The sequence below is a fragment of the Cupressus sempervirens genome, chromosome 2, assembly GCF_028749045.1.
Source record: "Cupressus sempervirens isolate cs-2001-9-10 chromosome 2, ASM2874904v1, whole genome shotgun sequence".
NCBI lineage: Eukaryota > Viridiplantae > Streptophyta > Pinopsida > Cupressales > Cupressaceae > Cupressus > Cupressus sempervirens.
In genome coordinates this window covers 393506573-393532573 of record NC_143119.1, presented here as the reverse complement: position 1 = coordinate 393532573, position 26001 = coordinate 393506573, and the positions used below count along the sequence as shown (strand labels likewise).

At 34.5% G+C, this 26001-nt stretch overlaps 1 protein-coding gene across 4 annotated transcripts in view; it reads left to right on the top strand.

The window, feature by feature from the left end:
• The first annotated feature begins 2035 nt into the window (after positions 1–2035).
• The window catches only part of LOC149572790 (protein DETOXIFICATION 16-like), a 71454-nt gene continuing 47488 nt past the window's right edge, over positions 2036–26001 (top strand). For 2 of the 4 annotated variants that reach the window (XR_016359976.1, XM_089813863.1), the window contains exons 1-6: positions 2099–2693; positions 3657–4201; positions 4447–4533; positions 4646–4702; positions 4837–5075; positions 5205–5323. Coding sequence is in view for 2 of the 4 variants with exons in the window: in XM_089813863.1 (XP_089669989.1) it covers positions 2391–2693; positions 3657–4201; positions 4447–4533; positions 4646–4702; positions 4837–5075; positions 5205–5323 (1350 nt within the window). In the remaining 2 variants the exon portion in view is untranslated. Of the gene's footprint in view, positions 2694–3656; positions 4202–4446; positions 4534–4645; positions 4703–4836; positions 5076–5204; positions 5324–20956; positions 21037–26001 lie in introns of all 4 variants that reach the window. The other 2 variants (XR_016359977.1, XM_089813862.1) reach the window with 2 other exon arrangements.

Below are 26001 nucleotides of genomic sequence, written 5' to 3'. Positions count from 1 at the left end.
CTCATTAAACAGAATTTGAGACCATACATCAGCAAGGAATTGAAGAGGAGCTTATGGTCCTCCATATCCATCCCAGTATCTTCCTTTTCCTGTGTCAGTAGCTGGAGGGCGGTGGCTGCAACGTGGGTGACTTTGAGGGCAAATTTAGAGAAGGTAAAGAACCCTTCCTCTAAAATTTTAACCCTCTTATCCAAATTGGCATACACCTCCACCTACTCCTCGGTCTCCTCCTTTATATCTGTTTCTGCCTTTTTTGCTTCCTCCTTTGCTTTCTATACCTGGATATCATCCTACAAAACCCTTGGATTAGTAGAAATCTTAGATTTTTCCTTAGCTGGGGATGAGATAGTTATGGGGGAGGTGTCCACTTTGCTGCTTTCTTTACAGAAGGTTATGGGCTGGAGTGTGAAGCTAGCGAAGACATGGGTGATCTCCGTGGTAGCAGCATTGTCAACTGACACCTGAGTTTGAGCATTTTCAATGGAATTATCCTATGAGTTAACACTTTTTTCCACCTCCTCCTTTCATTCTTCTCTTTTAGAATTAGAGTTGTCTTCCTCCTCCCTTTCTTCTTTATTATTTTCTAAGCTTTCCTCCTCAACCTCCTCAACTCTGAATTTGTTGGATTTCTATTTGCACCTTGCTTGAGATTGGGCGAGTCTTCCAGATCTCCTCCTAGCCTTATCCCCAGTCTCCTTCTCCAACTTCTCCTCTTCCACGTCAACAAGTTTTTCAACTTTTATCTTTTTGTTGCCCTTTTGTTCCGCAGTCGTATCAAGTTTTTTCTTTTTCTTGTTTTCCTAGCTAGGGGAGGGATGGGGGGTATGAATTTTAGTGCCAGTACTGGTTGTCAACCACCACCACCCTATGGGGCATAGGGCAAGGTGGAATTGGTAGAGGCGAAAAATTAGTCCTTGATGGATTATGGTAAAGTTATGCCCTTTATTCCTCTTTTCTCTAACATCAGCTACCATATCCTCAAGAGAATGCATAAGAGAAAACAGGATAGAAATGGAATCCCTATTCCTAAAATGATTTAACAAAGGGAAATGGTAGTAGTAGCAAACATCCGAACCTACCCTCTAGTGTTAGATATCTCATGAGAACCAAGCACACATCATCCCATGGGGTTGGCAGCTTGTCCCTTTTAAACCCTCCTCTATATCGAACTAGTTCCTCATCTTCCACAAAGAAATTGTTCATACTGACCTCATCAGCAGTTTTAGTGACCTTTCTCCATTTTTGCCCTTTCATTGAAAGGCCAGTCACCATGGCATTTAATTAATGTTATTAGAGCTTAGAGCTTTTTATTTTTTGTATATATAAAAAGAAAATTCACATGACAAAAGGATGACATGTGTAATACTAGTAAAGTCAATAATCATAATTAAGACAATAAATGTCATTTTATTCTAATAAAGATGACATTCAATAATTGAGTGCAATGTGCATTAAGCAAATATTTGAAAATATTTGTTCTTTTTCATAAATATTTAGTGTCTTCAATATTTAAAAAAATTATAAGCTTATTTTTAATAGACAAATCATAATTATATAAATGAAATTATATTTGAAAACATAAAAAATTTGAAAATAAAATATCAACTTTCAAACTAATTTAGAAAATAGAAAATAGTTTTTGTTTGTCTAACATAGATTTTTATCTTAATGACTTTCTAACTTTATTATTTTATAAATCTAAAGATTAAAAAATAAATCAAACTTCAAATATCTATAAATTATAAATAATTATATATTTTTAATTACATTTATTTTGACAATATTTTTTCATTTTCAACTATTAAATAAATGTTACTAATAAAATTGAATAATTTATTAATTTAATTTAAATATTTCTTAAATGACATAAATATTATAATTTTTAAAATTCTCAGTCGTAACATATTGATTTCCTTTATTTCATTTCCATATATACATTTATACATCCTTCCGTTCCGTTTTTGATAGAAACTTTCACGCATTGTGTCTCTTGTTGTAATATAAAAAAATCAACCGCGTAGCTGTCGAATCAATTATAAAACAAATGAACGTCAAAGATGAGAAGGATCTGTTTATAGGCGTGCAAATATCCCTGACTACTCTTCCATGTAGCCTGGTTAATATTTTGACCATAGAATATAGAAAGCAGTCTGTTCGAAACTGTGTCTGTATAGCACAAAAACAGATAGAAAGCTATGGTGGGCGGTCAGTTCAATTTTTCATACCGTCATCTCCACAAGCAATACGGAGTTTTAAAACTGTGCGATCACCTGGAAGATTAATTTTTTTTTGTTGTGATCTTCATCTTTCTTCTAAAGACAGACGATTCATATTCTCATTACAATCCGGCTTATAAGTAAGTTGACTACAATTATTCCTTTCGATTAACCATGGAGAGAGGTGATTCAAGTCATAGTCATGGGCATGAGAATGCTATGCAAGATCCACTTCTGGCCAAGGAGGACACAGTTGTATTTGGGTATGAGCAGGACGAAGTCAAGTGCAGCAGAGCTCTAGTATGGGAGGAAGTAAAGAAACAATGCTGGCTAGCAGGACCTATGGTGTCAGTGAGTTTGTTACAGTACAGCTTGCAGGTGATATCTGTTATGGTGGTAGGGCATTTAGGCGAGCTTGCCCTCTCTAGTGCATCTATAGCTACTTCCTTTGCAAGTGTCACCGGCTTCACAGTGCTGGTATGATTTTAAAACCTTACTTTGCTTTGGTTCTCTTTTATTTTAAGACATTATAGTTTTAATACTTTTCCGAGATCCTTCCTCGTTATAGTCCCAAAAATTAAATAAGTTATAAATGTTTAAAATTTAAGCATTACCAGAGAATCTGGACTCCTTTCCCTTCGGCTGTCTGGTATCCTTACACTCTTGGTTGCATTGAGTCCTAACATACACCAGTGACCAGTCCATAGATCTTGAATTGGCAACTGACGATTGTAATGCCTACAATATAAGACATCCAATTGCTCTGTTTTATAGATAAGTCATTCTTCCAACCCACATTTGATAAATGAATTAAGCTTTTGAATTGGGGTTGCAAGTTAAGTGGACTTGAAAATGGGTGACCAAGCTCCTGGGAAATGCTAGTTAATGGAATTGAGTTTAGGACAAAGCAATTTATCAATGGAATGTAAGTGATTCACTAAATTAACCTTTTCTTTAAATTAGTATTGCTCAGCAGATAGAAATATCTTTACGAGTTTTAATCTTGTATCGCACAACTAGAGCTCTAAGCCTTGGGAAGCCAAAAGCAAATTTGTTTTTTTTAATGTCCTCTTGGTGTCAGAAAAGAAGTTATTTAGAGGTTGGTAATCTGTTTTGAGGAATGTAATATAATGCTATATAGCAAAATAAATCAATATTAAATTATTGTAGCATTATAAATCAATATTAAATTATTTAAGATATCTTCTTTCTTGAATTGAACAACAGTCAACTTTTCCACTACTCAATAATTTTGTGGAAAACTAATGAAAGATGTAACTTGATTCGGTCTGAATACCTTCCATTGTGAATTGGCCCTAATCTCAAACAGTTGTTATGGTCACTTTTTTCCGCAAATTGTTGAAGTATATTATAAGCATATCTATTTCAGCAAAGTGAAGATCTAAGAAGACCGACTATTTTACTCTTCATTCTGTACAGATGGGAATGGGAAGTGCGTTGGAAACACTATGCGGACAGGCCTATGGGGCAAAAGAATACCATCTGCTTGGGAATTATGTGCAGAGAGCAATTTTTTCTCTTTTCTGTGTGAGCATACCGCTTGCTGTGATGTGGGCTTACATGGGCAACATTCTAATTGCATTTGGACAGGACCCTTTAATATCTTTTGAAGCGGGCAAATTCGCCAGATGGCTGATTCCCAGTCTATTTGCTTTTGCAGTTCTTCAACCCCTTATTAAATTTCTCCAGTCACAAAGCATTGTCTTTCCCATGATGCTATGCTCTGCAATTACTTTGTGCATCCATGTTCCCATCTGCTGGGCTCTGGTATTTAAAACTGGATTAGGTAGTAAAGGGTCTGCCTTGGCAAGCAGCATTTCTAACTGGGCCAATGTGACACTTCTTTTTCTGTATATTAAAACATCACCCAAATGCAAGAGGACATGGACATCCTTTACAAGAGAGGCTTTGCATGATGTTAAAGATTTTCTCAAGCTTGCCATTCCATCTTCATTGATGATCTGGTATACTACTTCAATATCTTAGCTGCAAGATTTAGTCCAAGTTATATACACAATACGTCAAAGCACCTTTGTTGTTAATATACTTTAACTCTTCCAGTACTCAAATTTCATAGCATGTGAAGAACAATTTGGCAAATAGCTTAGATCAAGTTTTGTTCACCATATCATGTTAACAATGCATGGCAGAATACCAGAATTTTTTCTAAACTTATTTTATCAATTCATTATTCTATGGCTGTGAAAAGCTTGGAGTACTGGTCCTTTGAAATGCTTGTTCTCTTGTCAGGCCTGTTGCCCAATCCAAAACTTGAGACATCAGTTCTTTCAATCTGGTATGTATGTTTAATGTGATAACTTCAGTTACTTTTGAATTGAAAATTTTAATTATGAATGAATTTTGGTAAGAGCATTGTATCGTGTCTACTTACTTTTCTTACTTTGCAGCCTTAACTCTGGTAGTCTAGCATATATGATTCCCTTCGGTTTTGGTGCCGCTGTAAGGTTAGTTCATTTTACACCAACTGGTAGAGTTCTACTGCTACTGTTGTAGTTGTAGAAGATGTTAGGATATGAATTATGTAATCCAATCATTTTCAATCAAAAGTTTTACTTCATTTTTAATATTTGCATGGCAGTACACGAGTTTCAAATGAATTAGGAGCTGGACATTCACATGCTGCTCGCTTTGCAGTGTATGTAGTGTTCTTTATGGCAATCACAGAGGGAATCCTGGTGGGAAGCCTTTTATTCTCTATACGAAATGTTTGGGGCCATGCTTACAGCAATGAAAAGGAGGTTGTTGATTATGTTGCAAGCATGATGCCACTTTTAGCAGCCTCCTCACTTCTGGATGGAATCCAAGGCACTCTTTCAGGTTCAGATTTGCCCTCTATAATCATCTTTGAAGCTACAAAAATAGTCGTCTTGGAGTACTGATAAAATAAATGAAAATTGCAAAAATGTTATCCATTGTAGTAATGGTTTTCTGAAAATAATGTTTCAGGTGTTGCTAGAGGATGCGGGTGGCAAAAATTGGGTGCTTATATTAATCTTGGAGCATTCTACATAGTTGGCATTCCTATAGCTTTTCTTTTGGCCTTTGCACTGCATGTTGGTGGCAGGGTCAGTTGCCCTATTCCCATTGAATTGACTTTCAAATCTCTGAAATTAATGTTTTCAATGCTTAAGCATTAGTTCTGGAGCCACTATAGCTTTCAGAGTATGATATTTGACAGATAAAGATATAGAACATTGTATGCTGAAAATAAAACAGTTATTGCAATTTTAGTATTGACATTCTGATGCAATGCCAACTCAAAATAGAAATGGTCAAAGTTCCTGTTTTATTAGATCAACAGTTATGGAAGAAAACATCCACAGGTGACAGTATATAGAAAATATCAAGCAAATCTTTTATTTATAGATGAGAAAAAGACTATATATTTAAGTGAGGATTCCCATCTCAAATAAACTGCTTCACAGAGAATTCATTTCCCTATCCTTCCATTCTAAATCATTACATATCTTCTACTTTTGTTTACACCTCCACTCAGCTTATTCCCATTTCCTAGTTTGTTACTTTATAAAATTAGCATTCTATGAATGCTTTATATTCCAAAACTCCCAGTCTTTCAACCACCTCTAAATTTAGCAAATACAAGTTGATGTGCCTCCTGATTTGGAGAAATTGATTTGTCCTGCCTCTGAATTTTGAAAAGTTGTTTTACATCAGTCTCCCCTTTTTCAAAATTTGGTTTAAAGCTAATTTATGTGAAAATGAACTTCAACAAAGTTAACACACTAAGAAACTTATGATATCAGCTTTAACAAAGTTAACAATTACCGTATATATATTGGTGATGCAACATATCTTTTACCCTTTGATGCTACTTCATTGAACATCCAAGTAAGACTTTGGGCCAGATAATAGAACCATTCTTTTGACCTAAAGAATAAAGCCACGGTCTTCCCTTCTACCAGATTAAAGTTATCTTTGCAACACTTCAATTTTTTCCTGTAAGAGGTAGTGCGCAATGATCTAAGAATTTGTATAGGAAGTTCTACACCATGCAATATCTGGCTGAAGATGTATTGAGCCAAGATCTAGGAGCTTTAATGAAAGCACAAGAGAGATCAGATATGAGAGAATGATATTATTCTATCAAAGGATACAAATATACAATGACAATGGTGAATCCCTTGGTTATATAGACTAAGGTGTGATATAGAGTTGCAAAACAATTATAACCCGTGTCTAAATCTTATGTCTTGAGACATAAAGTGTTTAGTATCCTATGTGTACTGCAAGTAAACATAAGTGATAAGTTTATTTAGGACATAGGGGATGAACCAAATAGCAGTTTGTGTTAATGTTTATGGTAACTATGAGAGAGCTCCTTCATACCTGCAATCATTTGAGTAAATCTGCAGAGATATTTGAAGGGTCACCGCACATGAATGATGTGGCACCATGTGTTTTTTCAAGAGTCATCCGCATGGAACTCGAATAAGCTTGAGTATTGTCATTCAAGAGTCACCCACGTGGGGCATGAAGAGGCACGAGTAAAACCACGTGAAATGGTCAGTTACACATTTGAGAATGGGAAGAGTCTTCTTTTGACATGTGTTGAGACTCTTCAGTTTTTGCAGTCTATAACAGTTCAAGCATTTAAGGGATGCTATTGTTTGGGAATGATATTCATCTATTTATGAGCTGCTGTTATCATGTTGCTACTGCTGGGACTTACTGATAGTTTGTTGTTATACTACTGTATTGTGGCTGCAGCTGTAGCATATATTCCAAACAATTCATTATCGTGGAGATTCATTGTTGATTATTATTCTGATTAAGTGTTTCGGAATATTGAAGTATTGTATTAAATTCATTCCATCATAATAAAGGAGATTATTTTGTGGTGTGGCTGGATTTTCCCTTGAGTAGGAGGGTTTTCCCAGGATAAATGTTTTTGTCTGCTGTTCTTGTTTGTTTTGAAGTTTTAGTATTTTTTTGAATGCTATTTTGGTTCCTAAATCATAACATGGTATCAGAGTAAGGTTTAAGGAAATGATTTGAGTCAGAATAGGAATATTGGGAATTTAAGGAATGTAATGGTTTAACGAAATTGTGAGAAAGTTTTTGTTTTTGATGGTTGGGAAATAGAGGGAACTTGAGGCTTAGCTAGGACAATGGAAGTGAGTGATAGAGACATCCATCTTTATCCAGGGACCAAAGAGAAATTGTAGAGATGGAATTACTATCTGTTAAATTTGAATGAGGAATAATATCATTAGATATGACACAAATTTAATGCAAAGCAATCAAAAGAAAACAATGCAATTATCCTGGGAAAAACCCTTCTCAACGAGAGAAACAACCCAAGCCACCAAAATATTTCCTTCATTGAAATCTTCAAAACAGATTACAAAGTCTCTACTCCTGTTAAGTTCTTCAATACTCAATGACCATACTTGGATTAGAGTTTTAATAAATTATATAGGTTTAGGTAAGACTTGATACACTCAAAAATGAAATCTCTGAATATAGTCTTTTTGCACACACACAAATAAAATCCACAGACTAATATATGACGCTCATACACCAGCAAGAACAACATGATTGAAATCTTCACCAATCTTCAAAAAACACCCACTATCAATGTCTACAATAACAAATATATTAATTTTGCCAAACTTGACGACTTAGCTATGTTGAAGACCAGCCGCACATTACACCTTGATAATGCCAAAAAAAGAATGCATCTCCAATGATACCAATCTTCTTGAATGAAGGAAACATGAAAAACTTCGCTGCAGTTAACAAGAGTACACGAACATGACAGCAAAGAGGCAATATTAAATAATAATCAATATTTTCTGACAGAGCCAAGAGAAGATGACGAATTTCAGTCGTGGGCATAGTCAATATTATAAGATGAAATGCCATCTAAACGAAATGACACAATGGCAAATGATATATCAAGAGACATGGTGCCAAAGAAATAAATGGTAAACAATGAAAGATACTCCACCGTGAATAATGCCATGTCAACAGATACTTGACATCCATGTCTGGAGGAATATGGCCCGATGCCAGCAATAATACAGACCAGAAATAATAAGCATGAGCATGAATAATAACCCGCCAGTGCTAGAGAAACATAATATCATAACACATAACTCACAAAAAGAAGTCACGGACATAAATAAATATAGATGATGAAGCCTCCAAGTCTTTGAGAAGAATGTAACAATTTTGAAGAAGGTATACTTCAGAGATGAAGAAGCACAAGCAAAACCAAAATTGAAAGTCATCACAGGCAGATTGATCTCTATCGCAACTACCAAAGTCAACACTCCCTCTTAGCAAGAGAGCGATCAGCATTATCAGATTTCCACAATCCATTTGTCATATGAGATTTGCTTCTGGATTCAAGAGTGTGATCCAAAATGTTGATGCTAAAAAACACACACAATCGAATCCAGAAGCAAATTTCATAAGAGAGAGATCTTTAGAGTGCTTTCACATGGCAAGTGCAAATAGCTGCAACTAGAAATAATGTTAATAAAATCTCATCACAAATTTTCTCAAATTTAAAATTGTTATCTCAAAGCTACTTTTATAGGTTGAATAGAAAAAAATATAACAGTGAAGTCATGGAGTCATGCATAACTTCCACCGTGCTTACTCACAGAGGGTGGATCCATCATGCCTACTCGCAGAGGGTGAAATGAGGGCTTTCAACTCAGACTTCTACCTGAGAAGAATGCATTACCATGCATGCTTGTAGAGGGTGGATCCACCTTACCTATTCGTAAAGGTTGGAACAAGGAATTTCACCTTGAACTTCTCTCGCCAAGAACTCATTAACAAGAGACGAATAGTTGGAGCCGAGACTTTCTCTTTGCAAGAGCATCATTCTCTACAATACCTAGCTTATCCTAGAAGTAGCAAAACTTCAGTCACAGAAGTGACTTTTTGAGAATGTCCACAATCTACTCTGTAGAAATGTACTTAAGCTCGATGACTTTTCTTTGAACCATATCCCTTAGATAACGGTATTTAATTTCCACATGTTTTGTCTGGTCATGAAAAATTGGATTAACTGAAAGTTTCACACAACTTTGATTATCACACATAATCATAGTAGGTTCAAAATGTTGTCCGAATAAACCAACAAGTAGTTTTTGAAGCCACACAACTTCCCTTGCAACCACACAAGCTGCAACATATTCTGCTTCAACGGTACTTTGAGCTACACAAGATTGTTTCCTGCTGCACCAGAAAATCATTGCTGAACCCAAGCTGAAACAACATCCTTAAGTTCTCTTCCTATCAAAGACACACCTTGCCCAATCTAAATTATCAAACCCCTGTAAATTCAGCTCAACATCTAAAGAATATTTTTAACCATATCCTATTGTACCACAACATATCTCAAAATATGTTTGGGTGCCTCAAGATGAATCTGCTTGGTTCAAAGATAAATTGACTCAATTTATCTACTGCATTGACATATATCAAGTCTTGTCTTAACTAAATATATTAAGGAACCAATTAGCTGCCTATATATAGTAGGATCAACTAAATCTGAAACAACTGTATCGTCATGTTATTTTTCTAGATTTTCTTTCATATGAGTAACCATAGATTTACAGTCTAGCATACCAAATCTTTTCAAGCTATCTATTGCATATTTTCCTTGACTTAAAATAATTTCACCTGATTTCTACCATACCTCAAGCCCAAGGAAATAATGCAACAATCCAAGATCTTTCATTTCAAATTCTGATGTAACCCTATTTTTATACTCAAAAATAAGATCATCATCACTAGTTAGGAACATATCATCAACTTAAAACACTAGAATCAAGATTGTTATCATTCACCTTAAAGTAAAAATTCTGATCTGCATCATTATTTTTAAAGCCCAAGCATAGCATATAGCTACCAATTCTCTAATACCTATTAATGTTTGATATCTTCAGCTGGATAAACCTATTATATATGTTTTCTTTATATTTGAGATATAAGGTTAAATGATTAATGAATAGACATGTCCTATGAAGGGACATGTCTATTCATGGCCTATTCTCTATATATAAATCTAAGAGGATGTTGCATTTGAAACATACATACCAATCTGGCAGTGCTTAGTACATTTGCAGCATAACCAAAAAACCAACATGGTATTAGAGCCAAGTTGGAAATGAAGATGATAAAGAAAGAATCCAACTCAACAAAGATGCCTAATTTTAGGAAGATGAAGTTTGGGAGGGTCTTGCGGGTTCAAGCTTTGGTGGTCTTCATTGGTCTTGCGGTTACCTGAAATTGAGAATCCAGAGATAAATTTCACTTATCAGAATAAATGTGCAATTAGTTGCAATAGTACACAAAATGCCTTCCAATAATAGTGTATCCGCATTGGAAGCTGCAGCTACAAAAAATGATTGCAGTCTGGAGTATCAACGATGGCTCTATCAATAAATTACATGTTGAAACTGAAACAGATCAAAAGAAAAAGAAACCGCACCCCACACTGTTGAACAACGGTTCTAGTCACATGATAATTGTAGAGAGGGCTTCAACATCATCGGCAAACAAATGGAGCTTTGAAAGGATGCATTTTGCTCAGTGCTGGTTGGTTATGAATGTTTAAATTTACTTTGGTTGTCTTATGAATTCTTAGTCTCTTGGCATCTCTTGATGGAGTTCAGAATACCATGCCAATGATCTGCTATAATTAGTCTGTCCTACGTGGTTATCACCTTCGCCTCCTTGGCATAGCAGATAAGGCATTTTTACCCCTATTGCATGGTCAAATAAATATTTTGATGTCGTTGTAAATTTTGAAAGGTAGGGACCACTATGATAATCATAGCCAAATCTAGTGCCGACTTGGATAAAGGGAAATAGCATCAAAACAATGATTGACATATGTTAGTCCCTTGGTTACCAACTACTTCTAAAAGTTTTAATTGAGATGAAGAAAGGTGGCGATGATTATATATATGAAGAAAGGTGGTGATGATTATACATATATATCTTTTAGTAGGGCTTTGAATATTATAAAAGGAAAATAGTTTACTATCTAAGGGGATGAGAAACTAAAAAAGGTGAACCATTATTGACTCGCAAAGGATACAATAAACCGCACACATCAGCCACCCTAGGTAATATATATATGTGGTGGTACATTCTGGTTGGCCTTCAAATTGGTAAGGTGAGTAATTATCATTTCTATTATTGTTGGACTTCTACGATAATACATATATTTATATGAATATGATATGGTGAAATAACATAGTTTGTATTATTGAATAATTTGATATGGGATGCAACTTAAGTATAATTATAAATTTTGAATATGATTAGTCATAAATAAGAATGTCATTTGGATATTAAAGAATAGAATAATTTTCTTGCTTCGAGGTAAGGATCAATATTACATCATTATGATGAATAGCTGATTATTCCTAATATTATTATTATCGTTGAGAATTGTAGTAGTCTCTCTTATTTTTGTATTTCATTACGTACTATAAGAGATCTGTGCCTAAATCTTTTCCCCCGAGAATGTTATTCCAGGAAGAGGGAGATTGAGATTTAGAAGGTGCCTGACATTTCATTAGAGGCAACCTTGAAAGAGAGGGAGCAGACAAAGGATGTGATTCAGTCAACCTTTAGTGATCTCGGTCTTTGTTACATCCCAAATTTTTGACCTTTTTAAAAACTACTTTTTTTTTCCTTGTTCATGTGAAAAGGGTAGTTATATGTAACTGTTGTTTCATATGAAATTGGTTATCATCAATTATTATGTATAATTGTTTATTGATGATGGTAGTTAACCGTTACTTGTCATTTGTTGATGATGGTAGTTAGCAGTTGCTTCGTTTCTAGATGATGTTTATTAACTATTTTCTTTACTATTATCTATGTTATATGTTGATATGGATTTATCATGGGAACTTGTTATTATTGTAGAAAATGTTGCACGGGTAAATGCAAGAGCAGACGAAGGGGAAAAACATTGCTTAATGGGATCTACAAAATGGGGCACTACCTTAGTCCATTTGTCCGTTCGACAGGTATGACCTCTAGCTATCTTGGTAAGGACCTAACGACTGCATAACAGGGTACATTCATTGGACACGCATGAGCTATTGGACAATCATTAAAACATTAAACATTTTAACATAATCAAAATACATACCTTTAATGGTTATGTTGACATTCTCATCATTTCGAATAATACATAAATATGTATATGCACATAAGTATAAAAGTATGGTGCCACCATAGTATTAAATTATACAAGCTCATATCTATTAATATATGTATACATAAATATGCGTATACCTTGAGAAGATATGAAGATAAAAACTTCCAAGTATACATGTATTTAGATATGCGTATCCTAATAGGTATAACCTTGGACAAAATAATAATAATATGATGGCACCATTCGAAATAATATTTATATATGTGCACACACACAGATATATGTATAAAATTTTAAGTTATTCTTTTGTTTAGGAAACCTTCGAATTCTTCCTCATATTTATAAGTCTCTATAAGAGACGGGAAGTACACTTGGCATCTCTTTTTAAAAACCGGTGAACCAAGAAGCCGACTATCCTTTTTTATAACTGCTATCAAGAGCCGTGACTTCTTTTAAGCCTCTATTATTTCCATGACTTCTTGCTCGAAACAAGCTTGAGAACCAACCCTGAATTTTGTAGCTCTACCTCCGTTCCCTCATTAAATCTCTTTTCTTATTTCTGCGATTGGCATTGAAGATGAATCAGGGTTACTGATTTCGTCATTGAATGGTCTTCGATTTTGAGCTCCGCATATTGAATAATCAAATTTCAAGAGCCAATTGTTCAGAGTTAAGCAAAGTTCCATATCTTTCGTTGATTAGGTTATGTGATCAGCTTCCCCAAATCTTATTTGGTATATGTTATGCATTCAATAGTATAGATACAAGGATAGTATCACTGATTTCTAAATATCGATGCTTGACTGTGATATCGAATAGCACATTTCATGAAGCTATCTCACCATGTTAAGTCTAAACCAAATACAAATGTCATGCTAAGATTACCTCTTTGTTTCAATTGGTTTTCCAGATTCAAGTTTTAATTCTTTGAAGTTCCTTAAGTGAAGTTCTCGAGTCTTGATAACTGTATTGTAATAGTACTGATTTTATATTATTTTTCCCATCAGCTGAGTTTCAGCAAATGAGTTGATATCCTCTGAGATTAGATACCCAGGACTCACCTGGCTGGATGGCCAAGAAAGAGGGTGAAGAGGTGGATGAAAGTTTTGCAAAAACAAGAGAACAAAATCATAATTGATATGATAAATTTATTATTAAAAAAAAAAGAACTAATCAATAGCTCATGCATGTCGATCCAATTACCCTGTTGTCAAGTTGAGTGGTGGTGATTGGATACTAGAAACTCATCCAAAAACCTTAGCCAAGGTCGTTGAAGGTATGCTTGCCTTCTAAAGATCACATGATGTTGGTAGTGTTAGTTATTCAGACATGTCCATCTATAACTAAGCAGACATTCTAAACATCGATATTGCTCAAATGGTTGGACTAGTAGTGCCCCAAGCCTAGCTTTGGGGTAGGGAGGGCCTTTCTTATCAAAAGATTGTGTGGGGATTGATATGGTCCACGGTTGGGAGGTTAAGCCTAAGCTAATTCTTCTCCTCTTATCTGGAAGCCAAGGCTTGCACAACTAGTTCAAGACTCTTTTGTTAGCTTTTTGTATGATCATTTTCTATCCTTTACTATGCATTTACTTTCTCTTGCGAATATTGAATATCATAGTATGCACGGTAATGATTTAATTTGCTTCTGTATAGATGATAGAAAAACAATTATTCAGTTAGTAGTTATTTCAGTTGAATGTTAATTCAGTTAATGTCCCATGAAATAGAATTAAAAATGTTATATTTTAGTAGTTAGTTGAAGTATTACTTTCATATCTATTTGAAATCAGATTTTAGCTCTAATCTTTTTAGTTAAGAAAATTCGTTTGTTACAGTCTGATTGATTTAGAGAGAGTAAACCATGTTCAGATGGATTCTCTAGTTATCAATAAATTGTAGCAGCCAATAGGATTGTGATTCATGAAATACCTAATGACTATGTGATTTTAATGGGTCTACCCCCATGTACATCATGAGGACGTGACAACTTCCAAAGGATGCCACTTGTATTTGCAGAAGCTACTGTAAGGTGACGATCTTACAATAACCTGTATTATGAGATCAAACAAATTGAGTACATGGTGAATGTCTTGCATCTCAACATTTTGGAAGGTCATTACTCAAGAGTATTTGGGAAGGCCATTACTCAAAAGTATTTGGTGAATATTATTGATATTCTAGGAGGCCAATAGTCTTGATATTAGATGTGATATCAAACCTTAGTTTGAGTATTTGGTGAATATCATTGATATTCTGGGAGGCCAATAGTCTTGATATGAGATGTGCTTTATTTTGAGTACTTGGTAAATGTCATTGATATTTTGGGAGACCAATATTCTTGATATCAGATGTGATATCAAATTCTTTTGAGTACTTGGTGAATATCATGTGTTGATATTCTGGAAGACCAATACTCATCATATCGAATGCGATATCAAATGATGGAAATCTTCCGAGATATCAAATGAGAGATCCTTAAAATTGTTATTTGTAATATTACATTGAAGTAATATTTATTCTTATGTGGTTATCCTCCTAAGCTAAGAGGGAGTGTTGATGTTTGATAGCTTCAGTTGGATAAACCTATTATATATGTGTTCTTTATATTTGAGATATAAGGTTATTGCTATATGAGAGAAATTAATATAATACAATATAATATGTTTATATATGATTGAATTTGATTAATATCAATTATTTGATTAATGAATAAACATGTCCTATGAAGCGACATGTCTATTCATGGCCTATTCTCTATATATAAATCTAAGAGGATGTTGCATTTGGAACATACATACCAATCCGGTAGTGGCAGTGCTTAGTACATTTGCAGCAGATCTGAAAAACCAACAATACCTAACACAAGGGCCTTACTTAAGGCTATATAAAGCCTTTTTCAGCTTGCACACATGTGACTCTATCGTGAATTACAAACCCTTCAAGATGCTCAATGTAAACTTCCTCTTCATTTATTCCATTTAAGAATGTTGTTTTTACATCCATTTTATGAAGTTTCCAACCCTTTACACTGTAATAGAAATGATTGTCCTGATAGAAGTATAACATGCTATAGGTGCAAAGGTTTCTTCATAATCTATATCTTCTTTTTGTGAGAAACCTCTGGCTACAAATTTGGCCTTGTATTTTTCTATACTACCATTAGCAACATGTTTAATCTTCAATAACCATTTAGAAGAAACCACAGATTCACATTTTGGTCTTGGAACTATAGCCCATACATCAATTTTAATGATAGATTGTTATTCTTCTATCATAGCATCCTTTTTGCACTTGCTGGTTTGGAGCTTCTTCAACACTGGAAAGTTCAGATGCAATTATGTGACTCATTAATACAACATAACTGGCAAACTTTGGAGGACTTTTATTTTCTCTGAAATACCACAAGGAGCTGCATAATTTTTAACTTCTTCCATAATGTTTCTAGCCCATAAAAGTCTTTCCTTATTGGCTGGAGTAGTATTGGAACCTACTGAAGTATCTATAGAATCAACTGGATTAATTGGATCAGCAAGATCATTTGAATCTGCATTCTTCCTTTGAATTTTTGAAGGTGGATCCAGATCAGTCATGACTAAGTCTTGAGGATGCACAAATTTTCTTCATTATTTTCGGTGTTAACACTCTTTGGATAACTAGCAAGTCACATCTTCATCAAATGTAACATCCCTATTGATTTCAATTGGTTTTTGCTCTGGAATATCTAAATCTGCATTCTCCCTCTGAATTTCTAAAGGTGGATCCAGATCAGTCATGAGTAAGTCTTGAGGATGCACAAATTTTCTTCATTATTTTCAATGTTAGATTCTTTCAATAACTAACAAGGTACATCTTCATCAAATGTAACATCCCTGTTGATTTCAATTGGTTTCTGCTCTGGAATATATATTCTGTATGCTTTTGAAGAATCACTATAATGAACAAAGATGCTTTTCTTTTTTGAAGGTTCCAGATTTGTTCTTCTCTTTTGGAATGTAAATTTAAACTAGGCATCTAAAAATTCTGAAGTAACTTATATTTGGTTTAATACCTGAAAAAGCTTCTTCCAGTGTCATGTTGTCAAGAATTTGACAAGGACTATGATTCTAATGTGAATTGTTGTCCTGCAAGCTTCAACCCATAAAAATGTTTGAAGGTTTTGATCATGAATCATCGTCTTCACCGCCTTATTAGTTTTCCCATTCTTTCTTTTAGCCACACTGTTTTGTTGAGGATTATAGGGAACACAAAACTCCCTCTTAACCCCAACTTCAACATAATAACTATGAAAAAGGTCGAATACATATTCTCGACCATTATTAGACCTTAGGATCTTAATCCTTTTGTTAGAAACTTTTCAACTAATGTTTTGAATTTTTTAAAGTGGAACAACACCTCATCAAATTCCTTGGACTTAAATAGATCCAACACTTCCAGGAAAAATCATCTATGAATGTAATTAATACTAAAAGCACAAAGAGATGCAACAGACATGGGACCACATAAATCTGTATCAATTAATTCCAGTATATCTTTAACTCTGGATTTACTATTATGAAAAGTGCTCTAAATATTCTTACCTAGAGTGCATCCTTTGCAAACTCCTTCATGATTCTGATTTATCTTTGGAAGACCAACTACGACCTTCTCCATAGTGGCATAAGTTTTGAAATTTATGTGCCCAAACCTCGTCCCATAGATCATTTGAATCTGAAGTATCATGAGAAATCATGGATAGGACGAGCTGAAAGCTTGTAGTGGCTATCATGATGTACCCCAATTCTATGAGCTGTTTGAATATTAGAATTATTTTTCCCTGCCAAAACTTTACCATGAGCAAATGAAACATGATAGCCTTTGTCTTCCAAGGCTGATATAGAAATTGGATTTCTTTTTATGCCTGATACAGATAATACATTACTTAGGTGCAGTGGAATACTAGATCCCAATTTGAAAGATGTAGAACCAACACTTTTCACTATATAACTTGCATCATCACCAATAATGACTTTTAAATGTGAATCATTTTCCTTCAAATTAAATAGGTGTTCTTTGAGCCCACTGATGTGACGAGACACACCACTGTCAAACAACCATGTATTGCTATTTGTGGGAACATTGCTGTAGAGTACAAAGATGAATAAGAAACCTGCAAAATTATTGCTAGACTCTCTTAGTGGATAAGAATTGTCAATCTTTATAGCAACAACAAAAGCATGAGGCATTGGTCTTGTGGTGCAATCTCTTACAAAATGACCAGATTTATCACACCTGAAACACTGAACTCAAGAGAGGTATCTCTTCTTTTTCTTGAAGTCAAGGGACTCAAAACTCTCGTTTCTAGACCTCTTAAAGTTTCCTTTATTCCCTTTTTCTTTGGAAGTGTGAGCTGCAAATATGTGGTCATTTTAATGGTGGTTCCTTTGACCATTTCCTCCTGCTTCTAATCTGCACTCTTCTTGAATGCAGTCTTCTTTTAATTTGTCAAATTTTGGAAGCTCATCTCTTCCACCAACAACCTGAATGAAGTATTCCCAAGAATGGGGAAGTCCATTCGTAGCAAGCACAACTAGATCTTTGTCTAAAAACGTTTCACAAATTGCACTAAGTTGGTCCTTCAGTTCTGTAATATTTACAAAGTATGAACCTACAAATTCACCTCTTCCCATCTAAACATGCAACAATTGTCGCCTCAATGGAAGTACTCTACAAGTATTGTTAAACTCATACAAATCCTCAAGAGCCTTGAATATCTCCTTGGCTGATTCCAATATTGAGATGACAGGAATCAAATGATCTTTAATTGAATCAATCATGATCTTCTTAGCCATAATCTTGTTCTTCTTCCATTCAGTTTTCTCAACATCATCAAATGATTCTGCAACATCAGAATTGACATAATACAGAAAGGTCATTCTTTTCAAAAGCTATCGAAATCCTGGGCTTCCATGAAGCAAAATTTGAAGAGCTACCTAACTTATTGTCAACTTTCAAACCTTTTACCATTTTTACACTTAGAATAACAAATTGAAATCAAATAGCACAAATGCAGAATATTTCTGGTTCTGGATCTAAATTCTTTTGACCCGCTTTCATACCATGTTAAATTTGAACCAAAAAGAATATAAACAGATATGACACAAGTTCAATGCAAAGCAATCAAAACAAACTATGCAATTATCCTAGGAAAAACCCTGCTCAGTAAGGGAAACAACTGGACCCACCAAAATATGTCCTATATTGAAATCTTCAAGATAGATTACAAAGCCTCTGTTCATGTTAAGTTCTTCAATACTCAATGATCATACTTGAATCAAAGTTTAATAAAATATATAGGTTCAAGTAAGACTTGATACACTAAAAACTGAAAGCTCTAAATATAGTCTTTTCACACACAGACACATAAAATCTATAGACTAATACATGACACTCATACACCAGTAATAACAACACGACTGATATCTTCACCAATCTTTAGAAAACAACAACTGTTATTGTCTTCAATAACAAATATATTAATTCTGTCAAACTTGACGACTTAGCTATGTTGAAGACCAGATGCACATTACACCTCAATAATGCCAAAAAATGAATGCTCTTCCAATGATATCGATCTTCTTGAATGAAGGCAATGTGAACAAATTTGCTTCTATTACAAGAGTACATGAACATGACAACAAATAGGCAATATAAAATAATAATTAATATTTGTTGACAAAGCCAAGAGGATGTGACAAACTTCAATCCCAAGCATAGTCAAGGATGAAATGCCAAGTGAAGGAAATGGCACAATAGCAACTGATATATCAAGAGACAGGATGCCAAAGAAAAAAACAGTAAACAATGAAAGATACTCCACCGCCAATAATGTTATGTCAACAAATACTCAGCATCCACATTAGAAGGAATATGGCCCAATGCTGACAATAGAACAAACTAGAAACAATAAACATGAACATGAATAATAACCTGCCAGTGCCAGAGAAACATAATATCATAACATAAGTCACAAACATCATTAAACAGAGATGATGAAGCCTCCAAGTCTTTGAGAAAAATGTAACAACTCTGAAGAAGGTATATGACAGACAAAGAAGCACAAGCACGACTAAAATTGAAAGTCACCATGGGTAGATTGATCTCTATCATAACTACCAAAATCAACATTATCATTGTTGGCAAAGACAACAAAAATGCTTTTGGATGTACCATATTGAGGAGTGAGCTTCCTGGAAAAATCTAAGGCAAAAGAAATTATTTTGTGAGACTCTTAGAATGATCGAAGAATCACAACAATTCAAGATTCCTTGCACGCTGGGATCTATCTTGAGGAAGATTAGACAATAAAAAGATAAGGATTTTTATTATACCTTTGAATATTGTTTATGAATTTTATGTAGTTCATTTATGCTATAATATTGAGAATAGTGAATCATCTATATCTTTAGCATTGATCTTTATATTTCTCTTCACATTAGTTTAATTGTTTGAACTAGTGCTAATCCCTCCTCAAATGCTTCTAGGATAGATCGAGAAGCAATGGGATGATAAAAGATTACATTCAAAGTCATGCAAGCTGTAAAAATGTAAATGGAGACATTGTGTGCAGCCATAGGACTGAATTTGTGTCACATAACTAAATTATAGAGGAAGATCCTATTCAGTTCGTCATTTTGATTTGTTTCTTCAAAGAGGAAGAAATGAGATTCACAGGCAGCTTGTGTGACAGAGGAAGAGTGTCAAATCCTTTTGCGGAAGATCTACAATCTCAAGTAGTAATACAACTGCTAAAGCTCCTTGTTTGGTCAAACTTGGAATCAGTTTTTTTTTGGTAATAACAAAAGCAGTGAGAATGCTACCCTTGTTGAGAGGGAGTCTCAAGTTTCATGATTCTTATACATGTTAATGAGTTCTTTGAGAGGGAGAAGTTCAAGTGCAATCCCTTGTTAATGAGTTCTTCTCTGTGATGGAGAAGTTCGAGGTGAAATCTCTTGTTAATAAGCTCTTATCTGTGAGAGAAGTTCGAGGTGAAACCTCTTGTTTATGAGTTCTTCTTTGCGAGAGAAGTTTGGGGTGAAATCCCTTGTTCCACCCTCTAGGAGTAGCTATGGCAGATCCACCCTTTAGGAGAAGCCATGGTGGAAGTCACGTGTGAGACTCCATGACTTTGCTTTCTATTCTTTCACCCTCTTGGAGTATTGTTACATTCCAAAATTTTGACCTATTTAAAATTATTATTGCTGTTGAGATGAATAGTTAAAAACTATTGTTTTTCCTTATTCATGTGAAAAGGGTAGTTATATGTAACCGTTGTTTCATATGAAATTGGTTGTTAATCAATGGTCATGTATAACCGTTTATTGATGATGGAAGTTAACCGTTACTTGTTATATGTTGATGATTGTAGTTAGCAGTTGCTTGCTTTTTGAATGATGGTTATTAACTAATTTATTTGCTACTATCTATGTTATATGTTGATATGGATTTATCATGAGAACTTGTTATTATTGTGGAAAATGTTACACATGTGGTTGCAGGAGCAGACGAAGGGGGGAAGCATTTCTTAACGGGATCTACGGAATGGGCCACTACCTTAGTCCATTTATCTGATTGACAGGTATGACCTCTAACTTTCTTGGTAAGGACCTAGCGACTACATAACAAGGTACATACATTGGACATGCATGAGCTATTGGACAATCAATAAAACTTTAAACATTTAAATATAATCAAAATACATACTTTTAAATGGTTTATGTTGGCATTCTCATCATTTTATTTTTTTAATATATATATATATGTATGTATATGTGCACATAAGTATAAAAAGTATGGTGCCACCATAGCATTAAATCATTCAAGCTTATCTACGTTAACATAAGTAGACACAGACACACACACACACACACACACACACACACACACACATATATATTGAGAGGATATGAAGATAAAATAATCTCTCAATTATGCACGTATATAGATATGTGTATCCTAATAGGCATAACCTTGGACACAATAATAATATGATGACACCATTTGAAAATAACATATAATGTGCAAATATATGTGTATAAAATTATAAATTATTTCCTTTTGATAAAGAGATCTTCGAATTCATTTCCTCATATTTATAAGTCTCTATAAGAGATGAGTACACTTGGCATCTTCTTTTAAAATTGGTGAACCAAGAAGCCGATTTTCTTTTCTATAACTGTTATCAAGAGCCGCGACTTCCTTTTAGAACCTTCTATATTATTCCTATCTGTTTTTATGCTCGAACATAAGTCTGAGAGCAAGCACCCGATTCTGTAGTTCTACTTCCGTTCCCTCTTTCCTTTTTCTTTCCTTATTCTTGCGATTGATATTGAAGATGAATCCAAGCTATTGTTCTTGTCATTGAATGGTCTTCGATTCTGAAATCCGCATTTGAAAATCAGATTTCGAGAGCTGGCCAATCGGAGTTAAGAAAAGATCCATTTCTTTCATTGATCAGGTTATGTGAACAGTTTTCCCAATCTTATTTGGTATATGTATTGCATTCGATAATAGATGGAAGGATAGTTTCAATGATTTCTAAACAATGATGCTTGGCTATGATATTGAATAGCACATTCAATCAAGCTATACATTCGATCAAGCTATCTCACCATGTTAAGTTTGAACCAAATACACATGTCATGCTAAGATTTCCTCTCTATTTCAACTGGTCTTTTAGGTTCGAGTTATAATCCTCTGAAGTTTTCTTAAGTGAAGTTCTTGAATCTTAAGGGCTGTAATGTGCCAGTACCAAAATATTATTTCTATCAGCTGAGTTTCAGCAAATGAATTGGTATCCTCTATGATTAAACACCCAGGACTCACCCGACTGGTTGGTCAAGAGAGAGGGTGAAGAGGTGAAAAGAAAGTTCTGCAAGAACAAGAAAACAATATTAGAATTGATATGATAATTTTATTACTTTTAAAGAACTAACCAATAGCTCATGCATGTTCATCCAATTACCTTGTTGCCAAGTTGAGCAGTGGTGATCGGGTGCTAGAAACCCATCCAAAAACCTTGGCCAAGTTCGTTAAAGGCATGCTTGCCTTCTATAGATCACATGATGTCGGTGGCGTTAGTTAATTAGACATGTCCGTCTATAACTGAGCAGACATCCTAAACACTGGTATTGCTCAGATGGCTGGACTAATAGTGCCCCAAGCCTAGCCTCGGGGTAGGGAGGGCCTTTCTTATCAAAAGATTGTGTGGGGATTGATATAGTCCATGGTTGAGAGGTTAAGCCTAAGCTAATGCTTCTCCTCTTATCCAAAAGTCGAGGCTTGCACAACCATTTCAAACTCTCTAGTTAGATTTTGTATGTTCTTTCTCCATCTTTTGCTATGCACTTAATTTCTCTTGTGAATATCGAATATCAGAGAATTAAAGATAATGATTTAAGTTCTTTCTGTAAATATGATAGAAAACAATTATTCCAGTTGGTGCTTATTTCAGTTGAATGTTAATTCAGTTAATTTTCCCATGAAATGTAATTAAAGATGTTTATTTCAGTAATTTAGTTGAAGTATTACTTTCATACCTACTTTAATTCATATTATAGCTCTATTCCTTTTAGTGAAGAAAATTTGTTTGTTACAAGTATCCATGGTGATTGTCATGCTGAGATGACTATATTATGTTGAAAAAATTTGTGATGAGATTTTGTTATTGACATTTTATAGTTGCAGCTCCATTTTGCTTGACAACTTGAGGCACATTGTGACATATGAATGATCTCTCTCTCTTGCTAATAGGAGTGTTAATGTTAATGGTATCCACAACAGAGCTCCTTCATACTTGTGTCCTTTTTTAAATCTGCAGAAAATTTGAAGGGTCACTGCACACAAATGATGTGGTATCATGTGTATTTCCAAGAGTCACCCACACAGAACTCGAAGAGGCTTGAGTATTGTCATTCAAGAGTCGCCTGTGTGGGGCATGAAAAGTCACAAGTAGACCCACATGGATATGGTCAATTGAGTCTTCCATTCAGAGAGCCTTCTTTTGACATGTACTAGAGTAAAACTAGGATGGGTGATCTCCCAGGAAGTCCCAGTGCTTCACTTCTGTGAACATCACCTAGATCCAATGAGTGCTAAGTGTTTCATTTATTCTTATGAGAGATGGATTCATTTGTGAATCACTACTCATGAAATATGGGTCAATAAGTTTGACTCAAAAACTACATAGTTAAATCCTGATAGAAATATCACAATTTGACTTGCTGTGGAAAACATCTCCTACTTATCAATTCTATAATAGTTCAAACATTCGAGGGATGCTATTTTTTTGGGAATCATATTCATCTATTTATGAGTCACTGTTATCATATTGCTACTACTGTGACTTATTGATAGGTTGCTGTTATATTGCTGTAGTATGCATCTTGCTAAGCATGTATTGTGGATGCAGTTATAGCATATATTGTGAGCATTTCATTATTGGAAAGATTGATTATTGATTATTATTTTGATTAAGTGTCTTAGAATATTGAAGTATTGTATTAAATTCATTCCATCATAATAAAGAGATTATATTGTGGTGTGGTTGTGTTTTTCCTTGAGTAGGAGGGTTTTCCTAGGATAAATGTTTGTCTTTTGTTCTTTTATAATTTGAAGTTTTAGAATTTTTTGAATGCTACTCTGGTTCCTTAAACTTAACCGTTTGAACATGCAAGATGTAATAAAGTGGATGCAAAGATGGATCCAAGCTACTACACCATTTTTAGGTACACATGTACAAATGCAAGCTCTGACAAATAAAGAAAATGAGAAAACCTTGTGGGACAAACCTACCCTCCAAAAGAGAAAATGTAAAATATTGCCAAAGAAGAATATGAATAACCAAAACCCATGCAAGGAAAAACTTCCCTCTCAAGAGGAAAGAAGAAGAGAGACCATGCAACACTTCTTCAAATGCCCAACAAGAAAGTTGGAGATGATTCAATCCCATCGAACAAATTCCTCCCCTTAGGAAGGAACAAAACCAAGAATATGTGCATGATGCCTTCCATTCTAGACAGAAATATGAGGGATAAAGATCAAGGTATATAATGTCTCTAAAGTCTTCTTGTGTCCCCATGTTGATATTGAAAGCTATCATAGTCAAGTACTTGTTCTAGGCCACACTAATGAAGATGACCTTTTAGATTCTAGTAGATATGAATGTATGGAAGGATGTTCTAATTCTCTCCATGAAGATCCTTGGACACAAGAATAATCATAGGCTAATATATATATATTGTTGAGTTAATAGACAACATGCACACAATCATGCAAAGATCGCAATGGAAGACTAGACACCAAACCACCAAAGATCCCCAAGCATCACTACTTCCAATGCGTTCATTTTCATCTACATGAATTAAGGATACAATGTTCATTCCTAAGTACAGGCTAACATTTATTACGATATTCATTTTAATGCCCAAACACAAGTTCTTAGGTCATTGATCCATTCAAGTCTATTAACCAGTTTAACACACAACGACGGTTTCATACCCTAAAACATCTGATAGGTGAACTATTCTGCATTGCGAAGATACAACTCCCAAAAGGGTATCCAAATCCCAAGATTGCATCCTCTGAACATGTCAGGATGCATCCACTGTTTGGGATACGAGATTTCCCAACTAGAACCATATGATGAAACTCCTAAAGCCATACGATGAAACTCTAAGCTGCACATGATATTGAAGTATTGTATGATCAAATGCTTAAACTGGGTACGATAATTCCCAACTCTATATAATGAAACTTACAATTGGAGTATGAAACTCTAGTCTGGGTATGATGATACTCTTTCATTGTTTCATCATATGAGATGTTGACCCAAGTTTCTCCCAAAACTTAAGTGCAAAATGTTAAACTATTCTAAGACAAGGGTAGAAATTCCACTGTTACATCTTAATTTTTGCCTAATTTTAAATTGCTCTTATAGCCATTGAGTTTAATGTGAAATCAGTTGACAGTTAAAATTAGTTATGATCATGTGAAATGGTAAGATGGTTACTCATTATGATTTCGTGTGAAGATGACATGCTAGTTAATCGTTAAGATGTTATTATATTGTTATCTTGAAATATTGGAAAGTTGGTTATTCATTGATGGGAAGTGAAATGTAACTGTTATGATGTTTAATGAACAATAACTTGTTATAGTAATTATGATTATTTGAGGAATATGATATTATCGTGGATAATTTATTTTCTTGCAAGAGTGCGTCGAAAGGGGGGAAGCGTTGCCGAAAAGGAATTGAGTAGGGGACACCACTTCACCTATGAGATGATAGCTATGAATTCTAACCACCAAGGCTAAGGGGTAAACGACTAGGCAAGCAAGAGTACACTAGGGACTACCATGAGCTATGTGGTCAATAATTATGCATTATTAAGAAGATCATTGGACATTAAATTAAAATGTGTTAGCTTATGGATTTGATGATCTCAGAGCTTCATGTGATATTGCCATGCCTTGATACAGTAATGCCATATTATCTATGTATGCTTGCTTGTGTGTGTGTGTGTGTGTATATATATATATATAT